The following is a 26,106-nucleotide window of genomic DNA, read 5'->3' on the forward strand; positions in this document are numbered from 1 at the left end:
ATTGGTAATTTATTTATTTTTTTTTATTTTTTTTTGGCCATAACAATGTTCTGTTTTAGTGATGTTACTAAACACTGGGTTCTGAATAACTTTGAATTCCAGACACTCATCTGTATTTATTTCAGGGATAATACATTAAATACTTCATTGGCTTGTGAAGTAACAGGGCTGGAATAATCTCATTTGGATTTGCATTGGTGGTTTCAGGTATGCATGTGGTTTTTGGAATACAAAGGGCAGCAGTTTTAAATTTATGTTTTATGCATTTGGCAGATGTTTTATTCCCCCCAAAAAACATACATTGCATTTAAGGTACACATTTTTATTAAATTCACATATTTCCTGGGAATCAAAACCCATGAGGTGCTAGCATTTGCTCTAATGTTTGAGCTGCAGTTTTGTGTGCTTTCTTGTTCTTTATCTCATTTCTCAAAATGCTTCTGAATAACTGCTTGTCTCTCTGATTTCCGGGGCAGGTCGTGTGTCCTTGAGCCGTGGCGCGTCTCTTCTGGTGGATAAGCTGACTCTGGAGGATGAGGGCTGGTTTGAGTGTCGGATTCTCCTGCTGGATAGAATCACAGATGAGTTTCAGAATGGCACCTGGAACTTCCTGTCCATCTCAGGTGGGATAAGAAATGCTTTAAGGTTTTTTATTTATTTTTTAATTTTTTAATCCAGTTGTTTAAGGGGTGTTTAATGGGTTTGCATGTCAAAACTTAAGTTTCAAAACATTTTACTGCTTTCAGTCAAGTAGTTCATGCTTTTACATTTTTCATGCTTTTACACTAAATGGCAATTTGATTTTCAGTGTATGTGTATGTCCATCAAGTTCCAAATATAATTTTTACTCCCTGTATTATGCAAAATTGGGAATTCCAAATGATTATTTACATATAAACCATTTTTTGTTAAATTTCCTGCAACATTAATTGTACTGTTATACACAGCATGCACTTGATGAACTAAAATAACTAAAACTGAAGGAACAATGAATTTAAAAAAACTGTTTAAACCTTAAGCAAAATACAATAAAAATGACAAAATACATAACACAATTACTAAAGCTAACTAAAATTAACATGAAAGCAGAAAATATGCAATTACAATCTAATTCAAAATACTAAAATCTATAATAGTAGATTTTATAACACTGATGTCTTGATGTAAATGCTGATATCACTGATATAAATGCACCCAAAACCATATGTTATATTTCAGTTTTGTTACTTAATCTTTAAAATGAATCTTGTGTCAATTAAGTTCTATAGAAATTGGGAACATGCATTTTTTTTAAGAGAATGTATATTTTATGACGGTGCTTTTATGTTTCATGTTACTGGCATCATAATACATTGTGTTACTCCTACAAAAAGGATTAAATTTTTTATTAAAGCAGCATCTGGAGCTCATATGAAAGCTTTGTTGCAGTGAATAAGTGAGAATTGCATAATCCTGTCTCGTTTTTCATGACACATATGTCAATGTCTGATGCAGATGATGTTTGTTCTGATATCAGCAGAACTAATGCAATAGGCTTTAAAAATCATCCTCTTTCCAGACTGGCTTTTAGCATCTGATGGTGTATCTGTAGAATGGACAGAAACTCACACTCGCAGAAATCTCTCCTGTGCGGCCTGCTTTCGCCCATTATATGCACAGTGTCAGCTTACAGTGGTTTTGAAAGCTGTCTTTGTTTATGAGTGTGCAGTCTATGTGTTGACAGTGTTATGGGGACATATGTTTTTTGTTGTTGTTGTTGTGTTTAGAGATTTTTCAGCACTTGCAAATTATCACTTATTTTAAGTGTTTTATTTTTTTTATTTCTGTATATATTTATTTCTGTATTGTTTTTTGTTTTATTTTAATATTTGATGAACATGGATGTTTTTTGATGGTTTTTATGTCTGTTGTAGCTCCTCCGATATTCATAAAGACTCCTCCTGCCTTTCTGGAGGTCATGTTGGGTGAATCTCTCACCCTCCACTGTGTTGCTCATGGAAACCCCAAACCCACCATCATCTGGAGAAAAGATGATAGTGATGCTGAAAAACAAGAAGCAATTCAGGTACACAGAGCTTGTTAGTTGATAGGTCATTAATGAAGATCATTGGAAGTCAGCATGAAGTCCAAATCGACCCTGTTTGCTTTCTTAGTACATGTTTTAAGTCCTATTGTGAATGATTCACAAATCCCTCCCCCTACAACTAGCTATGTCCATTTTGATATATAACAAGCTTTGCATTGTTCAGTTTTTTATAAAATCAAATCTAGATTCTTTTCCACATTGATTATCCTGTTTTACTCCGAAATACATTGGATTACAGAAGCACAATCACTTGTTAATCTTGTTTCATGCTGACTTCACTTTGGGCTGTTCACATTTTCCTTATTCCTTGTCTCGTTTACCACCTAAACATTAATTTCCCCCACTAGGTACTCAATGAAACCTTGTCTTTAAGCACGGTTACCAGGGAAACGACAGGACTATATAAGTGTCACGTATCCAACTCAGAAGGGAACCTTACCCACACCACCCAGCTGCAGGTCAAAGGTCAGTTAAACACCACATCTTGTCCACGTGGGTGAGGAAACTCAGCAGCATTAAATCAAAATAGGCTTGCAGCGTATTAACATTTAAGCAGTGTTGGGTATGAGAACACTGGTATCTTTGGTGGAGTTGGATTTGTGTGCAAATTGAATAACCTTAATCTTGAGTTCATATGGTTTGTAACTGGCTTGGTTCACATTGAGAACTGTTGCAGCTTCCAGATCTGACAGTCAGAACTTTCAGCTGTGCAACTGTCACTTTAAATCAGAGCATTTCACTGTTAATGTGTATATGATGTGCACTGAGAAAGATGTGCACTTTAAGAAAATATAATGAAGAACAATGTTTGCTGCAAAGTGGATGCATTGTCTTTTTATTTTCATCTGTCATCTTCTGAACATTGAGCAACAGAATGCGGTGTATGGTTGAAGTCTGCAAAAAATAAATATCTCACATATGTCTTATGCACAGCATAAGTAGAGTAACTAACTATTCTGGCAAACTGTCAACAAGCAAACACTGCCCTCTTTTGGTGGTAGAGCTTTAGCCCAATGCAAATTGACACTTAAGCCTAAATCTCATTCGTGAATAAAGAACCTCCTTGGATCTGAATGCCTGTCAAAGCTGACTTACATGCATGCTTTTACACTTCCATCTCACATGCATGGTCTCTTGCATTCAACCAGGTCCACCAATTATCATCATTGCCCCTGAGGACGCCACCATGAACATTTCCCAGGATGCAATTCTGCAATGCCAAGCAGAAGCGTATCCTTCTAACCTCACGTATGAGTGGTGGAAACAAGGACAAAATGTGTATCACATGGAGTAAGTGACCGGAATACTAACTTACGTGGCTCACTTGAATACTTGATTCTGATTGGTCAACCACAGTGTCTGGTATTTTTGCAATTTTTGTTTGCCCCTCAGTTGAATACATATTTTTTTTCACAGAATTCTGAAATCACGGGTGAAAATACTTGTGGATGGGACCCTCCTCATTTCGGGTCTTATCCCTGAGGACTCTGGGAATTATACCTGCACACCCACCAATGGTCTAATGACTCCGCCCTCTGCATCTGCCTACCTCAAAGTTAAACGTGAGTCCTTTGCAATTTGCTGGTTCTAGATTCTTTAAATATTTTTTTTATATTCAAATCATGTAAACTAGGTAAAAAGGCTAGAGAAGTTTAAAGGTTCAAATTATACCAAATACCAAATGAAAGATTAAAAGCCTGACTCTCGTAAAGATCCAGCACGAGTGGTACGAATGCCCCGTGAGACTTATCTGCCCTCGGGAAAGGGTGGAAAGATCATATGCCCAGTTCAAGCCGAGCCCCCTGTGCTGTATGTTAATTGGACCAAAGATGGAGCGTCCTTGGACCTGGAGCAGGTACATTATGAATGTTTACAACATCAAACATCTCACTGTGACCCATATAAGAACATTTTATATATACTTCTTCTTGATTGGTTAGTATCCAGGATGGATGGTCAACTCTGAAGGCTCTGTGTTCATAACCGCAGCCAATGATGATGCAGTGGGCATGTACACCTGCACAGCCTATAACAGTTATGGGACCATGGGCCAATCAGAACCTACCAAAGTTATCCTGAAGGTGAACACCATATATCAAAAATGGAAAACACTTTGTCACATGTTTATATAGGTTGCCATTTACTCATAAATGTCACCAAAAATTGAAATGCATTATTAATGAATGACCTGACACTGAATGCTGACACCATTTCTCTTGTTTGCAATCTGGTGATGTGCACAGGACCCCCCTTCTTTCCGTGTCTTGCCTCGTGCCGAGTACCTACAAGAAGTAGGCAGGGAGCTGGTGATACCCTGTCAGTCTCAGGGAGATCCCATCCCTAACATCACATGGAATAAGGTAAGGTTAAAAAAAAAATTCCAATAGCTTTCAGTGTGTTTCAGCTCGGTGATGTATGAAATGTGTGTATATCAGCTAAATAAGAAAAAAAGCATATACTGTATTTATTTACAGGCATTGACTAAACGCCTCGGATGCTGGTTCAGTCTCTTTTTGATTCTTTATCATCTACTCTAGGTTGGTCCATCCCCTCGCTCTCCATTTACAGTCTTATCCAATGGCTCGTTGGCCCTGCGTCCGCTTAGTAAGGACCACCAGGGGACATGGGAGTGTCTTGCCTCCAACCATGTGGCCACTGTCAGTGCTTCAACAACAATTTTAGTGCTGGGTGAGAGGAACAGTGAATAGATGCCCGTCAATAAAAAAGAACCCTCATTTACCTATAGAAAATCAAATGAGACCGACATTAAATGTAGTATCTGCTTTGTCTTCTTCAGGCACAAGTCCCCACGCTGTTACCTCCTTGTCTGTGGATCCAGGGTTTACTCAGGCCAATGTGTCCTGGGAGCCGGGCTTTGATGGAGGATACACACAGAAATTTACTGTTTGGTAAGCCACTTAAAATTGAATGCATCAGCAGCATTAGATAAATTGTTTTGTACATTGTACTAAAGATGTCATGAGTAACAGTGCCCCAGTACATTACTAAAAATTTATATACCAGTCAAAATGTGATACCAGTCTTATTACATTATCGATAGGACTGACTCAGTTCAATATTTGATCACTCTCCGTATCAGGGTAAAGCCTACTGTAAGAGGCAAGCATGAATGGGCTTCAGTTCCTGTGCCAACATCCAAAACCTCCTTGCTGGTGATGGGTCTGCAAGCTGCGACTAGTTACCAGTTCAGCGTTCTTGCTCAAAACAAGTTGGGCTCTGGCCCCTTCAGTGAGATTGTCACCATCAGGACACTGGGTCAGTATTTTTTGTACATCATTTACAAACTATGCACTTTATGAGGTCATCCATAAGTTCTACACACGCAGACATGTGTCTTATGCATCAGGTTCCTCAGATCCACCCCCCACCGCCGTCTTTAGCACAAACCCAGATCAAACTCAACTTCATTTAATTTTGTAGTAATTTTCAATTAGAGTTGGCACTAAACTCTGCACTACAATGGCCCTCCTGGCCAGCATTTGAGGATCTCTGTTATACATGGGAAAGATTAGCCTAAATGTAGTTCTTTTTCAGATCTTTATTCTTATTTGATTAAAAACATTCCCTGGTTGGCTTTAGCGTTATTCTAAACATTTGGGCCAAGATGTATGATTTAGCATGCTGAGGTAAAACCTTGTGTTTTTTACAATACAGCACCTCCAACAGAAGCTCCCACTGTGGTAACCACCATTACTGTGTTGTCCCCTCCTACCTTGCTGTCAGCCAATCGTACATCACTGGGTGTGTTGTTGCAATGGTTGCCACCTCTAGAAGAGTCTCCTCCATTAACTTCATTTGTACTTCAAGCAAAACGGGGAAAGGGAGAGTGGATCACTATAGACAGAGAGATTGCTGTCAATGTGACTGAGCTGATTGTACAGGGACTTGCGAAGGTAAAATGTGTGAAATATTGCAAATATTGCAGCTTGATGTTGAATGAACCTATTCTTTGCCATTTGTATTCACTTGGGTGATTTACTCTTTGTGTGTTTCCACAGGACTCAAACTATGAGCTGCGCCTTTTGTCTTGTAGAGACAAACAGGTCAGTGTGCCCAGCGACTCAGTCGTCATCTCTACTGAAGGTGAGTTGAACTCAGAAATCTTTATTATGATATAATATTACAATTTTCTCAGGCCCCATGAAGCTGGGGAAAACTACAGATTTAATGAATAATGTGGACTTTTTAATATGTTTTAGTGAGAAATTGAGAGTTCAAGAAATCAGAAGTATACTATTGGTATACATTATTTGTGTTTATTTATTTAATATATTATTAATAGATAACATTTCATGTGTGACCTTAAGGAATGGATATGTATCCATCAGCGCCTAGTATCCTGGCCTTTGTTCCTGAGCCCCTGTTGGCTGGTGTGATTGGAGGCATGGGTTTCCTGTTTGTTGCCATCATCCTCTCTTTGGTGACAGCTTGTGTTATGAACAGTAGAAGGAGACAACGGAGAAGGAAAAAGAGAGATGGTAAAAGCAGTGATAAAATTTACAGGGTCATTGTTATGGTATTGAAAATGATTTTTTTTGTTCAACTGAAATTACAGCACTACAAACACATTTTGAAGCTTTTTGCATGCTCAAAGTTATTTTGAGCTGCAGCATTCAGATACATGGGTTGTGTAATTTAACAAATGTTTATGTACAGTTAGCAATGATTTGACGCCATTCCATATCAATTGCTGTGACATTCAGTGCCTCAGAGACTGATACATGACATATTTGAATTAATGTATTTGTTCTCAGACGTCGGTGGTGTAGTTATCCATTGCATCTGTTTCTGTTGAGGGTGTTTTTGTTTTTGTCACTTCATCTTATGACTCATTATTTGTGGCATGATATGAACTTTACACCCTCCCCACCATTTCAGATATCCCCTCTGCCATCCAGAAGAGTTCGTCTCCACAGTAAGTGTCCATCTTTTCAATGCATGTATCAATCCTAAGCTTCTTCATCTTTGTCACTGAACAGCAATTGGCTTTTGAAATGGCAACCTGAAGGGATGAAGTCTTCCTGTCTTCCTTCCTTAAATGTTCTCTTGTGTTTTTTTCTCCTAAGAGTTCACTCGCCTTCTGACAGTCCCAACAGTGTGCTGAAGTTAAAGCTATGCTCTCCCTTAAACTTCTTCCCCAACTCATCCTCTTATGATCGTACAGACCATTCCTCTTTTGATAAAGGCAGCCGCAGTGAGTACCAGGATCAGAGAAAACAGCTTCTGTCCTCATCCTCTCCACCTCCGCACTACACCCAGTTTGAGAGCCACTTTGGGGGATCTCCATCAACCACGTCTGCTATTGAGTCCATTTCGAGAAGTCCTGATGGACGCTTTGTTATCCAACCAGTCCTAAAAATCTCCACACCAACCCACGTAAGAAAAAAACTCAAAAAGGAGCTCCTACAATCCCCTGATAAAGGCAGTGGCGTAGGGAGTAACAATGGATCGTTTAAAGAGTCCAACCAATCAAAACCTGTTAGTTCAGAGAGGGATAGACAGAGTCCCCCCTCCCCAGGCAGAGTGAAGGCAATGGCCAGGAACTTCTCCCGTCATGGCTGTTTCTACTCTGATGATGAGCAGGGTTGCTCTGATGCATTGTTGGAGAGGGCCAGCTTTTACTCCAACTGCAGTGAAAAAAGGACAAGTGACTCACTAAAAAAATACCGGAGTGCCAGTCATAGGGAGGACATCTTTCCAAGCAGGAGAGATCAAGCTTTGGAGAGAGAGAGGCTGCTCCATCAAGAACATTACCACCCCATCAATGGAGACAGCCAGCTGACAGAGCCCAGCAATATGATAACTCAACTGGATGGTGAAAGAGAGAGGGACAACTTAGGCAAATGTTTAAAGTTAGTGAAGGAACGGGAGCAAATGGAGAGGCAGTTAGAACACTACACGTCCAGCAGAAGGGCACAGGCACATGAGCGAGAACAGAGGCGGGCAAAGTCTGCAAGTCCTTTACGAAAATCGTCAGGTGTTGATTCTGAAGACCCTATTTGGAAGCCCCAAGACATCCATTTAAGGCAAAAAACTCGGCCCAGCAGCCTGGCCCAGCGTGTATCGGACTATAGAAGGGGCTGTTATTTCGGCAACACCAGCAGTCCCATGGACAGACTTCCCTCTTTATCTTCCACATACATCCAGTGGGACATAAGCCCTGTGACGTCCCCCACCAGCCAGGTGCCCGTGCAGAGCCTGTCTGAAGGGAACACACCTCGCTCACTCTACCCTAATACACTTCAACAAGGCAGTGCCAATGTAGAAGATTCAATGGCAGCAGATGTTTCTCTTTCACCAGCAACACAAAATACCTCTCTCACACTTTTCTCTCCTACCAGGGACATACCCTGTCACAGTAGAACAGACCTCAGTGGGCCACACTCTAGACACCTGGAGAGTCACCTGGAAGAGGAGCAGGAGCTGCCCAACAGTACTTTAGTTGAGGAAGGATGGTTGCAAGAAAGAAAAATTGAAAAAGAGGCTCCAGCATTTAGATCAATATCCTCTGCTCACTTGAGTCTTCAACCATCTGAGCTGCACCAAGTGGTGGCAGGAGAAGATATAGAAACTGGTCCTGACCAACGTTACTTTGATCCCAGTAGTCAAAGTGTTACAGACATGGAGGAAGTAAGGGCTGTTAAAAAAGACAGACTGAGTCGTAATCCATCAGGCTGTTCTACATTGCCCTATGCTCATCAGAAAGTAGGAGCAAAGGGAAAAGTCATAGTAAATGATGATTTCAGTTCCATATTGCCTAACAGCGAACAAGAGAAAGAGATTATCAGGGCTCGATCCAGAAAGAGTGACAAATGTGTCTTCAGTGAAAGCCCTAGTCGGATATCACCCCTGACCTTGTTGGAAAATGAGGCAGAAAGTGATCAGTCAAATTTCTCAGAATCAATTAAATATAAGCTTGCTCCTCAACCAGCCCGGATGTCCCCACTGCAGACAAGCACTATCCTGGAATACCTAAGTCTTCCGGGTTTCATTGAAATGAGTGTAGATGATCCTGTAGAAGTAACTGAGTCTTTGGAACCTGCTGAACCAACTGTCGAGGCAGAAACTGGGATACTGTTAAGAGATAAGCCTGACGTTGTACCCAAAAGTTGGGAAAAACATGGGCAGGACCACTCTGAGACCAATATTAGTCAGCACAATGGGGCTGTTCATGAGCCTTGCACCCTCAACATTCCTGTAGAACATGATAAACCTGGAAGTATTCCAGTTTCTGAACCATGTTCACAATTAGAGGCAAGAGATACCTCTGATAAATCAGGTACCTCAGACACAAGCAATAAAGGTTTCTCACCATCTAAACAACAGGAAAAGAGTTCTCATCCTTTGCTTTCTCAGAGTTCAGGGTCTCAAAAACAAGAATTTTATCAACGTGGCCCAGCACAGACTTTATTTAACACAGCTAAAAGCATTGCAGCAACAGTTTCCAAATGTCCAGACTCTACATCTGAACAATATCAAAGGCCTCAGAATCAGGGTGACCGAACAAACATGATATCCTCAAGGATCTATCAGGCTCCTGTGCCTTTCATGAAGAAATCAGTCAGCATTGGTACCTGTAGGACCCTTTCTGGAGTTGGGCAACCACGTCCTTTCCTAAAAAAGTCCATTAGTTTAGGTTCTAGAGGGGAACATTTAGAAAATCCTAGAACTTATGTCTCTGAGACCTGCTACAAAGATGAATTTCCCCATCCAGACATAAGGCTCAAATCATACAGTCTGGGTCGTACTCCTGCACATTACTATCCCATGTCTGGTTCATCATGGCGAGGGACAGTGCACTTTCAGCCTCTTACCAACTACAGTCTAGAGAGACGTCAGCATATTGATAGAGCTGACATGCAGCCCGTCTACCACATACCTGGTCCCTCAGCCCCAGATCAACCACAACACATGGAATCATCCCTTCCTTCCAGGAGGAAATCAGATCCACGTCGACAGGGAACAGTTTTTCCAGATTCCTCTAGTTGGCCTCTGTCTTGTCAGGAAACACTCAGGTCAGTTCAACATAAGTATGTCCCACAAGACCCCTCAAGACATTTTGGCCCTACCAGGCCAGTGGCCAGGGTGGACTACCTGTATCCTGCAGAACCAAGAATGGGTCCGCCAAGGCCTTTCCTACCCAGAGGTTACAGCTGGCCCTCACCATATCATACATCCTTCCCCCGACGAGAGCAAGACTTTCCGAGACAGGTGGACAAAGGGATGGGTGCAACTAGGGGTTTCACAGAGACAGAAGGCCGTGATATAAGAGGTGATGGGGGCAGAGCCAGTTACGCTAGCCAGAGCAGTGGAAGGGGTAGTGTGGGACCGTATGGACACCTACGCCAGTCTCTCTCTATCACCCCAACCTTACTCAGCTCGCCAGAGACTACCGAGGAGAGTGAGATGCACAGGGCCGACAAAGATGTGAGAGAACAGAGGTCCAAAAGGTGAAGCTGACACACAAATGCATGAGGCTGTTACCTATTTCTTGTTTTGTTTTGTACAATTTAACATAACTGTCCTTTTGTACATCTCACTGTGTATTATTGCATATGTGTGTGTCTAGAAGAAATACCTCAGTAGATGAGAGTTACGAGTGGGATGCTGTCGAATGCTCTGTGGATCCTGACACACTGGAGGCCATGAAGATGGAGCGGCCCCATGCAGGTTTTGGTCGAGGCAGAGAGTTCAGGCAAGATCACCTCCGCTCCACTACTGGCCTCCAGGACTTCCAGAGTAAACGTAAGAACTTCATCCTTCAACTCTTTGAGCATGTTTGGTCATTCCCCACACCAAATGTAATGGCAAATGAAGTTTCCCATGAACTGAACCAGTTTAACTTTACCCATCCTGCTCAATTTATCTTCCTTATCCTCCTCCTTCTCCTTTACTCTCCTCTCAGGCCTGTACTCCGTAAGCCCTCCCTTAGTATCCCAGCCTCCTCGGCACCGGTACAGTCATTCCCTCAGTGAGGCCCGCTTCAATGCCCTGAGACAGGAGTTCCAGGAGTACCGCAGAGCCCAGCAATCCTGCTCCCAAGACTCCTGCATCCCCCCTGACCCAGACTCTGACTCCAGCTCCACTCTTCTTTGAGAACCTTACCTTGGTCCGTTACCTCCCTTTAATTCATTTGATATATAATATCCATATTGATCTTTAACTTGTTTTAACTTAGGCTATCTGCAAAATACTTCACTTTGTAGGCACTATAAAAACTTAATTTTTGATTTGTAATATGCATCGCTAAGAACTTCATTTGAACAACTTTAAAGGCAATTTTCTCAGTATTTAGATTTTTTTTTTGCATTCAATGCAAACCTAATGTTTATTTGTTGTATCTCTTGTAGGTAACTAAATACAATCCCTGTGTTTATATTTCCAGAGCATCCCAAGAAAGAAGACAAATTGGTTGCAAAACAAACAAATCATGAGAAAGCAAAGGATTCAGACTTGAATATCCTTGAGTAGCTTTGACATATACATCCTGAAGTCAAATAAAAAGCATTGCCATTATGCTGTAAAGGTGCATTCAGTTTCTACTGGTTTTCCTAAACTTGAAAAATGTACAGTATATGGAATGTAGCTTTTGTATCTCTAGATTTTGTTGACTTTGGATTCATCTGTTGTCGTCCATCCCAGATTGCACTTTTATCTGTCTGGACTGAAAGATAAGGATACAGAATTACAGTTTTCAAAACTAATTAGAAGTATAATAGAGTTTTGATACAGATTTTGTATATGAAATAAATATCCATTGTGGATAATGCACATGCTGGAAAATAACTGTACTTCCAAAGGGTTTTATTACATTCCCAAATCAGCAGAACCAAAACAACAGTATAGCATGAAGTCTGCTTTGACAATCAGATACTGGAGCTAAGGAAACATATTTTAAGCAACTGAAATATATAATGTTATATTTTACATATACATGAGTGCATGTATATCTGAATATAATGTTGCTGTTGCATATTTGTTTGCTCCATTGAGCTGCAACCCTTTGTCATTTTCATTTTGGTCAAGTCCCAAATTCTGTAAAATAAAAAATTCAGTGCCAATATTGAGTAAAGAAGCTTAGGCTCTTTTATACTCAGTCAGACTGTCCTCAAAATTTATTTTTACTCTTTACTTTTGTTACTAACTTTCCAAAAAAGAAAAATATTTGCAGCCAGTTCTCTTCTATAATTCTTCTATAGCTGTTTCACTTGAATACAAAGAACTCTGAATGACATTGAAATGGATATTTAAAATGGCTGAATCAAAAACATAGATGCTTATGGATCTTAAAATCCATATCTGGCTCTTTGTCAGTCTGTGCTTAGTGTTGTAAATAGTTTAACTTTTCTTTTTTCATTTTGTACAACTGTTAATGGATGTTTCGACAAAACATGAACCTGTCTTATATTTAAGATACTGCTGTACATTTTTGTAATGCATTTAAAGGTTTCTTGACATTTTTGAAAATGAGTTTAAAGTTTTGTTTTAAAAAAAGTGTTTTATATATTCTTATGTGTATATATATATATATTTTAATAAATGTTGTCACTCATTTTTGTATGTTTGTAAAATAAAATGTCCCACTAAAATGTCGTAAGGTACCTTTTCAGTTATTTACTATCATCTATTCATGTAGAGTGGGAGAAAAACTCTATGCTAAATTATACATAGTAAAACACAGGAGTTGCATTATATGCTTTTATTTATTTGCTCTCTGTATGTCCACATAATAGCGGATTCGGGTCAACCTAAAGTTAAGTGTGAAAGCTTTCTGGTGTCTTGCTTACACCTCACGGAGATCACTTGGCGGTCATGCGCATGACGTGCTTGACCATGTTCCCGATGCCATCAAAGATGTAATGGTAGTGATAGTCAGTCTCCCACATGAAGGTTGGAGTGCTGATCACCTTGTTCTTCTCATCCACATAGGCCTCGTGAAATGGGCGGTTAAGGGAAAAATCATGTTTTACACTTTAAAAAATGAATAATAAGTAAAAAAAAAAAATGTTAAAAATGAAAGTGAAAGGATATGTAAGGTTCACGGGTGTTGTGACGGGCCCCCATGCTCTTGACCGCCTGCACCATGGTGGTGTTGGGCCAGCGGCCCCAGCGGGTGCTCTCGTCACGTTCATAACCCATCGTGACTTCCAGATTGGGAAGCACTCGGCACGCCAAGAGAGGAGCCATGCTGGACAGACTGAGCCAAAGACACAGCAGGATTCAGGTCAGTTGAAAAACATTTAAACAATTGAACTGAATCCTATTTACAGACCACAAGTGAAAATGCTTCCATTTTCCATTTTTCTGATTTAAAGCAACTGTGTGTAGTTTGTATATTTTTCGATTTTGGAGCCCCCTACAATTAAGTGAGTGGAATTCATGGTTGTAATTACAGAAGACAGTTGTGCATGTGCATTTGTTGCTACCGTAAAGCTATACGCTTTTTTTGCATACCCGCAAACTTAGTCCAAGAACAGACGTTTGGTGCATTTGTCATTACTAGAATATATGTATTATAGGATGTATAAAAAATTTGGTGAAGCAAGAACATTTGTCCCTCTATACCCAACAGTGATCAGTGTCACTAATTTGATTAGTGACCTAGAAATGGTGCAGAGTCCTAAATAGTTGTCATCGACCCAACTGTATGTAGTATAAAACAGGATTCAATTCAGATCTTATATTCACAGTTTTAATATTTTAGAGTCATATACCCAATGGGCTTGCGAGCACGGTGGAAGTCCTTCATGATTCTTTCCACATCATTATTCAGCTTGCAGTCTTTCCCATCTTTGCTGAAGGTGGACCTGTTCATGAAATAAAAAGTAAGCAAATTCTTTTTATAATTATTGTATATTTAAACATGACATGAAATGAAAAATGAAAAATATATATTTTTCCCCGAATCAACCCTACACTTATTGAAACCTTGGTACTTTCTCACTTCAGATCTTCATCTTCTAAAGGTGCTGAAGTGTAATTAGGCTCTCTGAAACCGGATTGGGCTCAGACGTAGATTAGTCTCATCCTTTATTCCCACTTAGCCTTAACTAATTGTTTGCTAATAGTGAAACATGATAAGAGGATTTTCACTCCAGGAATAGAGATAGATCTGGGGTGACTAATAGTCAAAAGGCCAATCCGCACATAATCTGAGGAATATCAAACTTTAAGTATGTTTAGATGGACTCCATAGTGACTCTTAATGGTCTATATTAATATCTCGCCTGTCAGGATAATGCACTTCTGTTGGCATGGATTTCTTTTCAATAACACTTATATTTGTATTAGCATTCATCAGCTAAAAGACTGTCTCTCTCACAAGTTCTTGACTATCCCGTGGCCTCCAGGGAAGATGACGGCGTCAAAGCTGCTGACGTCCAGTTTAGACAGATCGTTCATCTGCATCGTGCCCTGACCATGGCTGAATCGCGCAGACTCCATCATCATGTTCCTATGGAGAGAGAACTGTTTGGTATCAGATGGTACTTTAAAATATACTTTAATAGGAACTATCACTACAATCATGTAATGTTCTTCCAAAGAATTCCATGCAGCACATCCAAAAAGCAATGACATTCCCATAAAACATGATGTTTCCTTGGTACTTTTTTGTTATAGTTACACAAGATGAGTGAAGTGCGCAGAATGGGAATATGAAAGGTTATGTAAATCATATATTTAATGTTATATTTCATTTTAATAATGTCTACCTGTTGTCACTTGATGATGGCTGCATCTTCATGTGGTCCATGACATGCATTTGCTGCTGGTTTGGGGCAAAGATCTGAAAACGGGCTCCATTACGGCTCAAATGGTACATGGTGCTTCAAAGAGATAGGGCATTATTTATTAATGATTTTTTCAAGGATACTTGCTTCTGATTAGTCAATTACAGCATTTAAACGTCAAAATATTTGTAAACTCAGGCACTGAAATAAACCAGGTAACCAAGACAAATCATTTCAGGTAAAAATTATTTTTATAAGGTATTATTTGTCAAACAGTCTTGCTGTCAGAGTTTATTTAGTGATTATGACCGCGTGACTGTATATTATCCAATACATTGTCCACACAGGTCTATAAATTATAAAAATATAAGAGCAGACAGACATGCTTTAAATGGTGCTCCTGCAAGAGCCCTTTTGCTGCACAGCAAAAAATAAATTATTACAAAAGTTATTACTTCTCCAATGCATAAGATGTTTCCCAAGAAAAATATCTCAGATCTATTTTAACCTCATTTGCAAATCGTATTTTCTTGATTTAGTCAGAAATATGACAAAATGACTGATTCATTCTGTTTTTTTTTTTTTTTTTTGGTTTGACAAATATATTTCTCAAAAGGGAACCAAAACTAAATGTCCTCTCAGTCTTATCTGACACAGCTGGCTTGGAAAGTAAATGTGGCAACACTACAATAAGGTTTCATTTGTAAACATTAGTTAACTACATTAGTTAACATGAACTAAGAATTAACAATACTTTTATTGCACTTATTATTCTTAGTTAATGTTAATCTCAGCATTTACTACTGCATTATTACAGTAACTTAATGCACTGGACTAACATGAATATTTTTAACTAATGTTATTAAATGTTGTAAAATTGATTGCTCATTGTTAGTTTATGTTAAGACCTTATTGTAAATGGAGCTTTTTTTAAGGATTCTTCTATTTTACTGATAATCGCCAAAAATAATGATATTTTGAAGTGCACACTGCTGAATACTTACTATGCAGCCTCATGGATGTCAGTTCCGTCCCACCAACCACAGCCTGAGAAAACCTTCAAAAGCAAATCCAGATTCAGATTCCAGATTGAATAAAAATTCAGAACCAATCAGAGACTATATCTTTCAGCGAACAATTAAATCAAGCCTGAATGCTTTCATTTTTGAATGCATCTTCATTTTAATGTACCAGTTTATTTGTTTGGAGCATCTGATGTTCTTACCACAGCGACGTTGGTGTTGCCCCAGTTGCCCCAATCTCCCCCATGATGCATCAGGCAGGCGGGTTGGCGCACCAGCATGGCTGCGGCCTGCTTGGCGAGGTGTGCCCGTGAAGCCAACATGATCACACTGCTGAGTTTACAACACAGAGATCAACCGCTAGAGAGCTGTGCAGACTGAACTCAGTGTGCCCAATCCTGCAGCAGAAGAAGCTCAGCTCTTTTATACTAAAGTTGAATGTGAGACGTCACTCTGTAAGCTATGCTTCTGAGAAGATAAGATACTTTGTCTGAACACCCTTTTCCTTTCTTCATTGCTTATCTAATAATACCTTCCTCAATTACCTTATTACCTTAAGTCATTTGGTCAACACCCATCCGTTGATGCTTTGCTGGGGCAGCGGCCGTTTTTACCTGCATTTACCTCTTTAAACAGTCTGTTTGTCTGACCCGTCTGACCTTTGACCCGTCTGACCTTTGGCCTCACTCGCAGCTCCACGGTTGTTTAGTAATTTAATGTTGATAAATTGTGTAGTTGCCTAAACTCTTGAACACTTATAATTATAATAAATAAAATATGCATTTATAAGTAATATATGAAATTGTATTATTTATTTAAATGTATAAGATTTTAGGCAACTTCACAATTTATTATATATATAATATAATATAATATAATATAATATAATATAATATATATATAATTTTTATTTACGGTCCACACTGACAAACTTTTTAGAGACAGACCTTGTAAAGAGATGTCTGTAAAGTTTTTATTAAAATAAGAAATGATGCCTTGGCAAGTAGTTTCAATAAACATGTTTTATCTTTATTTTATTTCAGTCAATGTTTATTTCAAGAAATATATATATATATTAGTTAACTAAAATAACCCTTTGTTGAATTGCCTAAAAACTGTCTTATGCAACACTGTAAAATAAAAAATAATGACTGACATTATTCTGTACTGATTTATTTATCAAACAAACAATTCAAACTTTACAAGCAATGTGTTACTAAAATGTTTTCTTGGGTAAACTGAATTAGAGAAACGTGTTGTTTGAGGCATCTTGAGCATCTGATTGAATTGAACTGAATGAGATAGTGCCCTCTAAAACCCATTACTTAATAAGGCTCTTAAACACAGTAATACTATGTGGTGTCTGCTGAAGGCCCGGGCATGGATCCAGTTGCTGGTACTCATCAGTTAGAGATCCTACAGGACACTATAAGACCTTCTCAATGGCCATATTACACTAGTGCACTACAGATGAAACATACTCGGCCTTAGTGAAGAAATGAACACTTACAGGTCCCTGCATGAGTCCAGGACTAACAACAGGAACAAGATCTCTACATAAATAATAACACATAATAAAATGTTGCTGTTGCATTTATTTAAGAGAGTTAAAGTAGAATTTAGACTGCATTGTCAAGCTCAAACCAGAAACCTCAAGGGAAATTCACATATTAGTGTATCTCATCAAAACAAGGTTTTATAAGAGATTTGATTGTATATATTGTTTCTGTCTCTAGAGATCTTCCTGTTGAAGGACGGGCAGCTTAGCTCTCGTCTCGTCTTTGACATTTGGCTGCTTCTCTGGAAAGAGTCTTATTTAGTTCATTAGGGAATCAAACATGATCAACAGCCATTCACTCATTCCTCGTGTCTCTGTGGTGAAGAAAAAATACATATTTTTGATCTTCTTTCAGCTCATAGAGAGACTGAATGAAAAGTTTAAGGCTTTTTATAGGGTAAATAAAAGACAGAACCGTAAGACCTTCTAATCAGCAAACAATAAGGCCCAATGACAGAAGCACTGCAGAGGAGGGTTAAGAGTTCAGCGCTCTCCTGAGACGCAGTCTGTGCACGTCCTGCGCTCTCCTCTGCCGCTCGGACATGCTGCTGCTGAGACTGTGCTTGATGGCTGGGAGAAGCACAGGTTCTCCTTTACCGGAGTGATCCAGAATCCTGGGGGGAAATGAACAACATTTTTTTAAGAAATAGGGACTGTCTGTGGTATTCTGTGGTGATGATGATGATGATGATGATGATGATAGAAAAGCCAGCCTACTGTTTCTTTGGGAGTGATTTGAGAGGTAGTTTTGGAAGATGCTCGAAAACCTCACCCCTAAAAAAGAATCATGTGTTTAAATGTGCAACTAATGTGCCAATCATTTTACAGATGGATTCTGATGAGGCAAATAGAATTATATTATGCTATAATTAAATAACAGGGAAAGTAGGTGAATCTCACCAAAAAAATAAATAAAATAAATACGTCCAGGTCACATTTCACCCAAAAATCAAAAGAAAATATATTGTTTGAACACAATAAAGCCTGTTTTAAGAACATTAAATTTTGTTGTACTCTGTTGTTATTATAATTATTATAGTATGCATTGTAGTTCCATTTGTGCTTTACAATTTTAGTATAACACAAATGTATGCATGTGTATTTCAACTGAGATTTAATGTAAAATATAGTTTATTTCTTTATTTTGTAAATGATAAAAATGATAATTATAATTGTAATATAATTGTAATTAATATTATTAAAAACATAGTCTGCATTATGTATACTCCCATAAATACCTCTAATTACTATAAAAATATATTACAATTCTATAAAAAATGACATGCATATATAAATAATATAAAGATAAATGTACATAAATTATATAATACAATAATATAAAAGTATTTACTATACATATATATATATATATATATATATATATATATAGTAAATAATTTTATATTAATAAAAAATAAAGAGATTTATTGAGATTTGAATTAAATTTAATAAGATATTTCTGTAGATTGTAGTGTAAAATATGACAGTTTTCGTGAGATTCACTCTGAATAACTGCACCTGCTGTTGTCACAGAGCGAGGCTCTTGCGAGAGAGAAAGCATCGGCGGCTGATCTGTTCTTGGAGGTGATTTCTCTGAGGACCGTCTTGATCCGCAGCAGCTGAGTGAGGAACAAGAGTGTGAAGCATGGATATATGAATCACGACAGACGTGATGAAGCGCTGCTGACCTCCTGATTCTGCGCGGTGTTGGTGTGATAGAGCTGTTGGATGAGGAGCTCACACTCTTTCAGCGTCGGGGGACGGGGCTGCTGGGATGGGCTGCAGGGGATCCTGAGAGGCAGCAGAGACGTGACTGCGCCTCCTCCTCCCGCCTCACATGCCTCCTCCGAGCTGGAGCGGGTCACAGCAGCAGGATGAGTGATTTAGATGAAAAAGTGAGGTCAGTTAATCAGAGATGCTTACTCAAGGGTTAAAGAGATTCGGCACCTGATGAATCCACACTGGGAATTCTTCTCCACTGAACCATCACTGCTGGATTTTGAGGAATTACTGTTGGACCATATGCACTCTGTGTGGGGCACACATTAGAGTCAACTAAACTACAGTCAAAACTATAAAGAACATTCTGTTGGCAGGAATAAAATAAACATCTGAAATAAATATATATTTTTATATAAATATATTAAATATAAAAATTTACAGATTTCACAAAATAAAACGTATATGATTTTCTTTTATTATGTTTTATATATTTAATTTCAGCTAGTTGCCAAGTCAACATGAAACTGAAACAAAAAGAAATAAAAATTATATCAACATGTTTCAAAACTAATAAAAATGTCAGAAACACACAACAAAATGAAGATTTTTAATTATTTTTTTTAAATATGAAAATGAAAAAACTAAACATTAATAAAAACTGCTGAAAAGAATACTAATGATACTACTTATTAATACTAAAATGAATAAAAAAAATGTCTGCATATTTAAAAACTAATAAAAATGGCAAAACGGCAAAATTACTAAAACTTTTTAATTAAAATAAATAAATAAAAATCTAAAAATAAAAATAATTAAAAGTATTAATAACAAGTAAAAAAGTACTAAAATTACACTGAGTGTCAGTTTACAGTAAACAACAAAACAAGAAAAAAACAAGAAGAAATAAGATCTTTCCTCTGGACAAGTTAATAGTCTTTAAGGGTCTTTTTAAAGCAAACTTCATTGCTTCATTACTCATGCCTCATTGCATGAGTATATTATGAATATATTTCTGAAAGAATAGGCTTGATTAAACCAAAGCTTACCTTTTGGAGAATTTTCATGTTCCATAATCAGCTTATACTGTAATTCTGTAAAAGAAAAAGTGAATATGCAAGTATGAAAATAATATGCAAATGTGCATCAAAATGGCTCCTTTTTAGGTGAAATGCACCTTAAAACACTTTTAGGTGTTCGCTTTACAATGCCAGTCAATTTGCATCTTCATTAATTGATATATTTGTTTTTTAACATGTAAAAAAAATAGATTTGGCATTTGAAATTGAAATAAAAATATCATGTCAATATTACATTTAATATTACTTTTTGTTCCTCAATCAGGTTTCCGCTCTTTCTTACATCATGTTTGAGGAAGTGACATCATCAGCAGCCTTATGATCTCATGCATCAAACAGAAGTTTGTTTTACAGCCTTTATCAGTATTTCATTGCGTCTGGCCTCAATATTTCAAGCAGTTTAGCTACCTTCTCAAATGAAATGATCCATTTTTTTGTTAAAATGCCAGTGTTTCTTAAGAAGGACTGCAGTGCAGCAGCAGCACACCTTTATTAACACGCTTCAGATCTTCAATCTCTGCATGCAGTCTCTCCAGCGTGTCTTTATGCTGTTGTTGGAGGAACAGAACATCCTTCTCCAGGGAGGCGATGCTCGTGCTGTGTGCATCTCTCCTGGGCTGAGCAGCTGACTTCTGGCTCTTGAAGCCCACAGCTGGAGATCTGACAATACAGTCACTGGACAGCAGTCTGGGGTATCTCACACGGTCCAGATCTCGAACCCTGGTCCAGCTGGGCAGATTTCGCAGGGGTGGCAGATTACTGGAGGACATGGTGCTACTGAGATGATGAATATAGGCTATTATTAGATTAATACTTCATGGATCTTTCTGTTTATAAACGCAATATGGACCTTGCATGAGACAAAGATCAAACCATAAGCACATTTTAACGCTGAAAACTGTTCATTTTATCAAAACATATGCTATAAATTTTCTAAAATGTAGCTGTATAATACGGCTCTGGCTTTATTTACATACAACATACCTTATTTGCATAATCGATGCTCGAGCTGATTTCGTCATCCATTACTTCCCAGCCAATATTTACTGAACATTCGATCAAACGAAGCCTATTTATATGAATAAATAATCAATCTGAGAACATTTAAACGGGTTTTTCTTCAAAAGAATGTCATTTAACGTCTTTTTTTTTCAGTGTCGCTTCCTGGGTGAATCAAACGTTGCTATGACTACCGCGCGCATTGATTACGACGTGTACGCGCATTAAGGAAACACGCACGCACACAATATTTGGACTCCATTATTTTATTTATTTTTTTCATTTATTTTCCATGTCAGTAAACGTATTTCAAGTGAAACACAGAAAGGAAATGTGAAATAATCTATAAAAAAAAAAACACCAGATTACTAGATAAACAACCAAAACTGTGTGTAAAAGTGAACAGCATGTGTGAAATCTGAACAATTACAGTCCATTTATGCAACACATGTCATGCAGTGATTTTATCAAAAATAAACAGACCAGAGCAAAAACTAGACGAGCGAATCGTGGATACAATCATGATCAAATATGTTAAGACTCGTTGATCGCTCACAATATTACTATCAAAACACAGCAAACACAATTTCAATTAAATAAAATAAATCTAATTAATATAGAACACACTCACAATGTGATGTCGGCAAACCTGAAAGCCTCCAAATTACAGGTACTTACAATTTTTGCTTTCTAGTTTCTTTGAGTCTATTTCAACCAGATGATAAATCATTTTCCCATCCATCTGTGAGTTAAAGTAACATTACAAAAATGCAATGGGATACATCCAGAAGTGTGCAGATACGGACTATTGATTAATTAAAATAAATTAAAGGATACTTTGATACCTAGCATGATTTTAAAAAGTCAAAAGTGCAGCTCAACATTTAAAATGGAAAACGTGATAAACCTGTGATGAAGCAAAAAATTATAAAAAGACAAACCTTAAGAAAAAAATAAAATTAACTCCCCACAGTTTAGTGTGCCAAAGAGGCTCCTGGGAAATGCATCTTCAACAAGCATAATGCTGAGATGCTGTACATATTTCAAGTCTTTATTTAATAATAAAGCATGGCGAAAAAGCAAAAATCTGTGGGGTTTTATCGCCAGATACATGCAAACAACTGCAAGATGAATTTGAATGGAATCCTACAAGCAATGGCATAATTATTCTCTTTGTTTTATTCCATGCACGCAAGCTCTGTCTGCCAAAGTAAGACACTCATTTAAATGTGTGCATGGATTTGGGCATTCGGCATGATCTGGAATACTGAATATATAGTCGTTTTTGATGGCGCACCTAAAATCTGAACATCATTTCTCTATATGAAGGCCAAAGGATGGCATAGGGGATGCGTGGGGCGACAGCGGCTGGCGATCAGGGTGTATATGCCGGCGGAGGCTGGAATTGGTTGGCAATGTCATAGTCAGCTGGGTATGTTTCACTGCTCTCCTCCATCTCTGAGAGGAGCTCCAGGGCCTGCTCCTCCTCCTCGGTGGGGTAATGACGGAGCAGGTTGGCCGCCGTGGCTAAAATGGAGGCTCCGCCTGCACCGGCCACCAGGTAGAAGCTGATGGCAAAAGTGACGTAGATGAGTGAGCCGTGGTATTTCTTGTGCTGCTGCTGCAGGGACAGAATCAGTTCAGAGGCCCAGTAGCAGAAGCCGATGACTGTAGCACACTGGAGCACTGCAATAAAGAGATTCATGACAACATAAAGGGACAGTTCTCCAGTTAAATGAAAAGGTAATTTAACCTTTGTACTGTGCTAAAAATCCTTTACCTAATTTGGTGTTCCCATTAAAAATTGCTTGTATGTCTCTCATTATGCTATGTTTTCATCAGATCTTGGATTCAATCTTTTTATCAGCTTGTCTTCTTTCAATTAACCTCATGAACAGTTAAATGTTCCCCACTTACAATACAATACAAATGTGCAATATCCTTATATTTATTTGTTACCCCTCCATCCTAGTACATCCCTGCATCTCACTCTATTCTGTTCCATTATCATCTATAGCAAAACTATTTATACAAATTATTTATTAGCCTTATTTATTTATTTTTTTTGTCTGTGAATATAAATATAAAATATATTAATAATTTAAAGTAATTCAAAGAAAACAAGCTGACAAAAAGATATTTAGTAATAATATAGCATTATGAGAGATTTATATGCCATTTTTTGTAGGCTCTTCAATTTTGATGATCGGGAAAACCACAAGTGTCACAAGATTGGGGGGAATCCTAATAAATTATAAAGTTGTTATACCCTTTGTGAGCAAAGTCAGCAAGTTTCAGTCCAATTAAATATTTACTAGGATTTTAGGGAAAAAGGAAATCCATCCTCCTTGTGACGTGCTTTAGGTATGTGTGTCGATTATTAATTCCAAAATTGAATCCGTTTATCATATAAAGTAACTGTACCTCTTCACAAGACTTGTATTAAACCACTCAATACATTATGGATGCATTTTATAATTCAGACTTTTGGTGTCAAGGACTTTCAATGGAGGAACAGAAACCACTCAGGATTTATTAACAATAGTCTAACAGTTTTGGAACTACATTAAGGGTGAGTAAATGATGACAGCATTTTCATTTTTGAATAAACTATACAAGTAATACTACAAAAAAGAACTATATTCATACTAAGACCTAAATCAGTCATGAATTCGTACCTGTGAGGATGTGAGCGAAAGCGTATCTGCGTGTGATCTTGAGGGCTGGATGTTTGGGTCCAAAGACATCCAACAGAAATGCCGTGAGGCTGCACAAAATGCCCAAGAAACAGAAAGCAGCAATGACCCGCATGAGCAGGATGGACTGAGAGTTGATACAGTAATCTGAGAGAGAATGAACAAAACAGTTGATCATTAAAATTGCAAGTACAAGAACTCAATTTTTGCCTTCAAAATGTAATCTGTGCACACTTCCATTCAAAAGTTGGATTGCGATTTCCACAAAAATATGAAGCTGTTTCCAGCATTACTGATAATGATAAGTTTCTTGAGCAGAAAATCAAAATTTCAGAATGATTTCTGAAGGATCATGTGACACTGAAGACTGTAGTAATGATCACAGCAAGAAACTACAGTTTAAAATAGATTTAAATCTATACAGTTGTTTACACTGTAATAATATTTCACAATTATTTTTGATCAAATAAATGACAACTCGGTGAGCAGAAGAGACTTTTTCGAAAATGTTAGGTAGTGTATCTAAGTTTTTTCTGATACCAACCCTTGATGAGTTTGTCATCTACATATCCCAGGACATCTGCGACACCGAGCTCTTGTCTGGGACAGTTTCCACCATGGACACGGAGCCAGGCTGGTTCTGCCAGGGCCGTACAGAGTGCAGTGATTGAAAGTGCCCCAGGCAGTGCCGAGGCTAAACTCCGCTCTGGATGTTTAGGTAGGGCTGTTCCAGCTCTCCTCCTCCGGTTTCCTGGCACAGCTGTTCCCGGGGGTGCGTACATGCTCTTAAACACTCTGAAAAGCCTAGATTAAAAAAATAAAACTCAAATATACTGGAGTGAGTGTGGACAGATCTCGGGTTTCTTGACCTCCGCCGGGCACTACAGACAAAAAAGAAAATCAAAACAAAAATCATGTTACAGTAATCTGGAGCCAAACTTGAGACTAAGAGTGTTTTAAAACCTGTTAACTGTCACCCCGTCCCAAATACGGGATGGCTACGTTTACTTCACTATATTAAAATTAAATCCTAATCTAATCATAACAAACTATATATCGTTGGAAAGGTCTAAGACTCCTAAATAGATATTTTTTGTTAAACATTATGTAGGAAAAGTAATAGATTAATTTATGGCAAGAGTGCACCTCAAAAACCTACATCATAACAGGAGTTTTGACCTTTGTCAAAAAAAGTCTTCTTTGTTGCCTTTTTCTCTATCACACTTTAGAAATCATCAGAAATGATATATCACTTGAAAACATAAACTCTCAAAATTCAACCTTTGAAACCCATTTTAAAATCAAACATTGCATTACTAAGAAAAAGGTACATCAAAATCATGTTACAAAATGTTTTCAGTCATGAATTATAAAAATTTTGGTTTGGATCATTCACTTTCACGTCTATGTTCAAAAATGTGAGTGACAGTTAACAGGTTAATTCACTGAAATAACTAAGAACTGACTGGAACAGAAAGAAGACATTTGTAGTATGTCAAGAAATATATTAATTGATTATGCAAATTACACCTAGAACACTAATTAGAGCAGGAAAACACTGTTGTAATCAATAAAATAAAGAAATAATATTTAAAACGAATAATATTTTTATTATTATTAATAAAACGACTTAATTTTATTAATAATAACAAATGAATTGTAGTAAACTATTGGTAGGCGGACACTAATGATAACTTTTAATCATTATTATGTTGTTAACTAATTATAAATGATTAATTACTGGTCAGAATAAACTAAATACAACAGTTGTATGACAAAAGATTAATAGTATAATATATATTTTATTTAAACGGTATATTTACCTGTTTGCTGTAACTGAAACTCCTCCGTCAGTTTTTAATCAAATTTGATCATTGGCCTTCACAACACACACAAAACCCTTTAAAACCTTCTCAGATCCCACCGAGATATAAAACAACTTAGTAAAACTAACATATACGGTGTTCAGTTTCAGAATTCCCCTGGGCTCCGCTATATCGGTGTCATTTTCGTGTGTTTTATTGTTGGTTTCGGGTAAAAAACGTAAACAATAGTCCGTCCACTTCCTCCATCAGACGGAGAGAGCCTCTCCTCGGACTTCCGTTTCCTCTTCGTCTTGTGTTTGAACCAATCAGACGCGTCCTTCAGCTGACGTCAGTCCTCGGGCACATGCATGTCGTTTAAGGTGAAGAATC

At 37.9% G+C, this 26,106-nt stretch overlaps 4 protein-coding genes across 10 annotated transcripts in view; 1 reads left to right on the forward strand and 3 right to left on the reverse strand.

Annotated features, from left to right (window-relative positions):
• LOC132114945 (uncharacterized) overlaps window positions 1-11,636 on the forward strand; it is a 37,736-nt gene extending 26,100 nt beyond the window's left edge. For 2 of the 3 annotated variants that reach the window (XM_059523341.1, XM_059523342.1), the window contains 19 exons: window positions 477-623; window positions 1,914-2,065; window positions 2,434-2,551; window positions 3,235-3,376; window positions 3,503-3,648; window positions 3,799-3,941; window positions 4,027-4,167; window positions 4,330-4,446; window positions 4,624-4,774; window positions 4,884-4,995; window positions 5,187-5,362; window positions 5,762-6,000; window positions 6,106-6,190; window positions 6,415-6,585; window positions 6,986-7,022; window positions 7,174-10,557; window positions 10,677-10,852; window positions 11,013-11,216; window positions 11,493-11,636. In XM_059523341.1, the coding sequence (XP_059379324.1) occupies window positions 477-623; window positions 1,914-2,065; window positions 2,434-2,551; window positions 3,235-3,376; window positions 3,503-3,648; window positions 3,799-3,941; window positions 4,027-4,167; window positions 4,330-4,446; window positions 4,624-4,774; window positions 4,884-4,995; window positions 5,187-5,362; window positions 5,762-6,000; window positions 6,106-6,190; window positions 6,415-6,585; window positions 6,986-7,022; window positions 7,174-10,557; window positions 10,677-10,852; window positions 11,013-11,203 (5,828 nt within the window). In that variant the 3' untranslated portion in view covers window positions 11,204-11,216; window positions 11,493-11,636. The remainder of the gene's footprint in view (window positions 1-476; window positions 624-1,913; window positions 2,066-2,433; window positions 2,552-3,234; window positions 3,377-3,502; window positions 3,649-3,798; window positions 3,942-4,026; window positions 4,168-4,329; window positions 4,447-4,623; window positions 4,775-4,883; window positions 4,996-5,186; window positions 5,363-5,761; window positions 6,001-6,105; window positions 6,191-6,414; window positions 6,586-6,985; window positions 7,023-7,173; window positions 10,558-10,676; window positions 10,853-11,012; window positions 11,217-11,492) is intronic. The other variant, XM_059523343.1, reaches the window with a different exon arrangement.
• Window positions 11,637-12,791: 1,155 nt separating this feature from the next.
• Window positions 12,792-16,276, reverse strand: LOC132114946 (ES1 protein, mitochondrial-like). Its single transcript, XM_059523344.1, has 7 exons — window positions 16,064-16,276; window positions 15,843-15,895; window positions 14,821-14,934; window positions 14,430-14,561; window positions 13,822-13,914; window positions 13,139-13,304; window positions 12,792-13,041 (listed from the first exon to the last, which is right to left on the reverse strand). The coding sequence occupies exons 1-7, from the start codon at window positions 16,181-16,183 to the stop codon at window positions 12,907-12,909; spliced, it is 813 nt and encodes a 270-aa protein (XP_059379327.1). The 5' UTR covers window positions 16,184-16,276; the 3' UTR covers window positions 12,792-12,906.
• Window positions 16,277-17,000: 724 nt separating this feature from the next.
• Window positions 17,001-21,387, reverse strand: LOC132115262 (coiled-coil domain-containing protein 74A). Of its 4 annotated transcripts, none has more exons than XM_059523641.1 (9): window positions 21,201-21,387; window positions 20,704-20,945; window positions 20,187-20,231; window positions 19,366-19,447; window positions 19,107-19,269; window positions 18,937-19,037; window positions 18,136-18,192; window positions 17,842-18,032; window positions 17,001-17,732 (listed from the first exon to the last, which is right to left on the reverse strand). In XM_059523641.1, the coding sequence occupies exons 1-8, from the start codon at window positions 21,236-21,238 to the stop codon at window positions 17,894-17,896; spliced, it is 867 nt and encodes a 288-aa protein (XP_059379624.1). In that variant the 5' UTR covers window positions 21,239-21,387; the 3' UTR covers window positions 17,001-17,732; window positions 17,842-17,893. The 4 variants fall into 4 exon arrangements, with proteins under 4 accessions (XP_059379624.1, XP_059379623.1, XP_059379625.1 ...); XM_059523640.1 differs by having other exon boundaries at window positions 17,002-17,732; window positions 20,704-20,990; XM_059523639.1 differs by having other exon boundaries at window positions 17,004-17,732; window positions 20,704-20,993.
• Window positions 21,388-21,983: 596 nt separating this feature from the next.
• Window positions 21,984-26,022, reverse strand: tmem127 (transmembrane protein 127). 2 transcript variants are annotated; one of them, XM_059523346.1, is made up of 4 exons: window positions 25,735-26,022; window positions 24,456-24,715; window positions 23,894-24,058; window positions 21,984-22,901 (listed from the first exon to the last, which is right to left on the reverse strand). In XM_059523346.1, exons 2-4 carry the CDS (start codon window positions 24,691-24,693, stop codon window positions 22,591-22,593), a joined length of 714 nt encoding a protein of 237 aa, XP_059379329.1. In that variant the 5' UTR covers window positions 24,694-24,715; window positions 25,735-26,022; the 3' UTR covers window positions 21,984-22,590. The 2 variants fall into 2 exon arrangements, with proteins under 2 accessions (XP_059379329.1, XP_059379328.1); XM_059523345.1 differs by having other exon boundaries at window positions 24,456-24,792; window positions 25,735-26,020.
• Window positions 26,023-26,106: the final 84 nt, after the last annotated feature.

The sequence above is a fragment of the Carassius carassius genome, chromosome 34 (genome assembly GCF_963082965.1).
Source record: "Carassius carassius chromosome 34, fCarCar2.1, whole genome shotgun sequence".
In the NCBI taxonomy this organism is placed as follows: Eukaryota; Metazoa; Chordata; class Actinopteri; order Cypriniformes; family Cyprinidae; genus Carassius; species Carassius carassius.

Bases quoted from the DNA above. Each gene is read 5' to 3' on its own strand.
- tmem127 (XM_059523346.1), bottom strand. From the start codon at position 24,693: ATGTACGCACCCCCGGGAACAGCTGTGCCAGGAAACCGGAGGAGGAGA. The intron at 24,059-24,455 runs GTTGGTATCAGA...ATTCTCTCTCAG, and splicing joins AGATGACAAACTCATCAAGG to ATTACTGTATCAACTCTCAG. The intron at 22,902-23,893 runs GTACGAATTCAT...TCTTTATTGCAG, and splicing joins TTTCGCTCACATCCTCACAG to TGCTCCAGTGTGCTACAGTC.
- LOC132114946 (XM_059523344.1), bottom strand. From the start codon at position 16,183: ATGTTGGCTTCACGGGCACACCTCGCCAAGCAGGCCGCAGCCATGCTG. The intron at 15,896-16,063 runs GTAAGAACATCA...TTGCTTTTGAAG, and splicing joins GCAACACCAACGTCGCTGTG to GTTTTCTCAGGCTGTGGTTG. The intron at 14,935-15,842 runs GTAAGTATTCAG...ATCTCTTTGAAG, and splicing joins GACATCCATGAGGCTGCATA to CACCATGTACCATTTGAGCC.
- LOC132115262 (XM_059523639.1), bottom strand. From the start codon at position 21,238: ATGACGAAATCAGCTCGAGCATCGATTATGCAAATAAG. The intron at 19,038-19,106 runs GTCAGCAGCGCT...TTCCTCACTCAG, and splicing joins ACACCGCGCAGAATCAGGAG to CTGCTGCGGATCAAGACGGT. The intron at 18,193-18,936 runs GTGCAGTTATTC...ATTCTTTTTTAG, and splicing joins TCGCTCTGTGACAACAGCAG to GGGTGAGGTTTTCGAGCATC.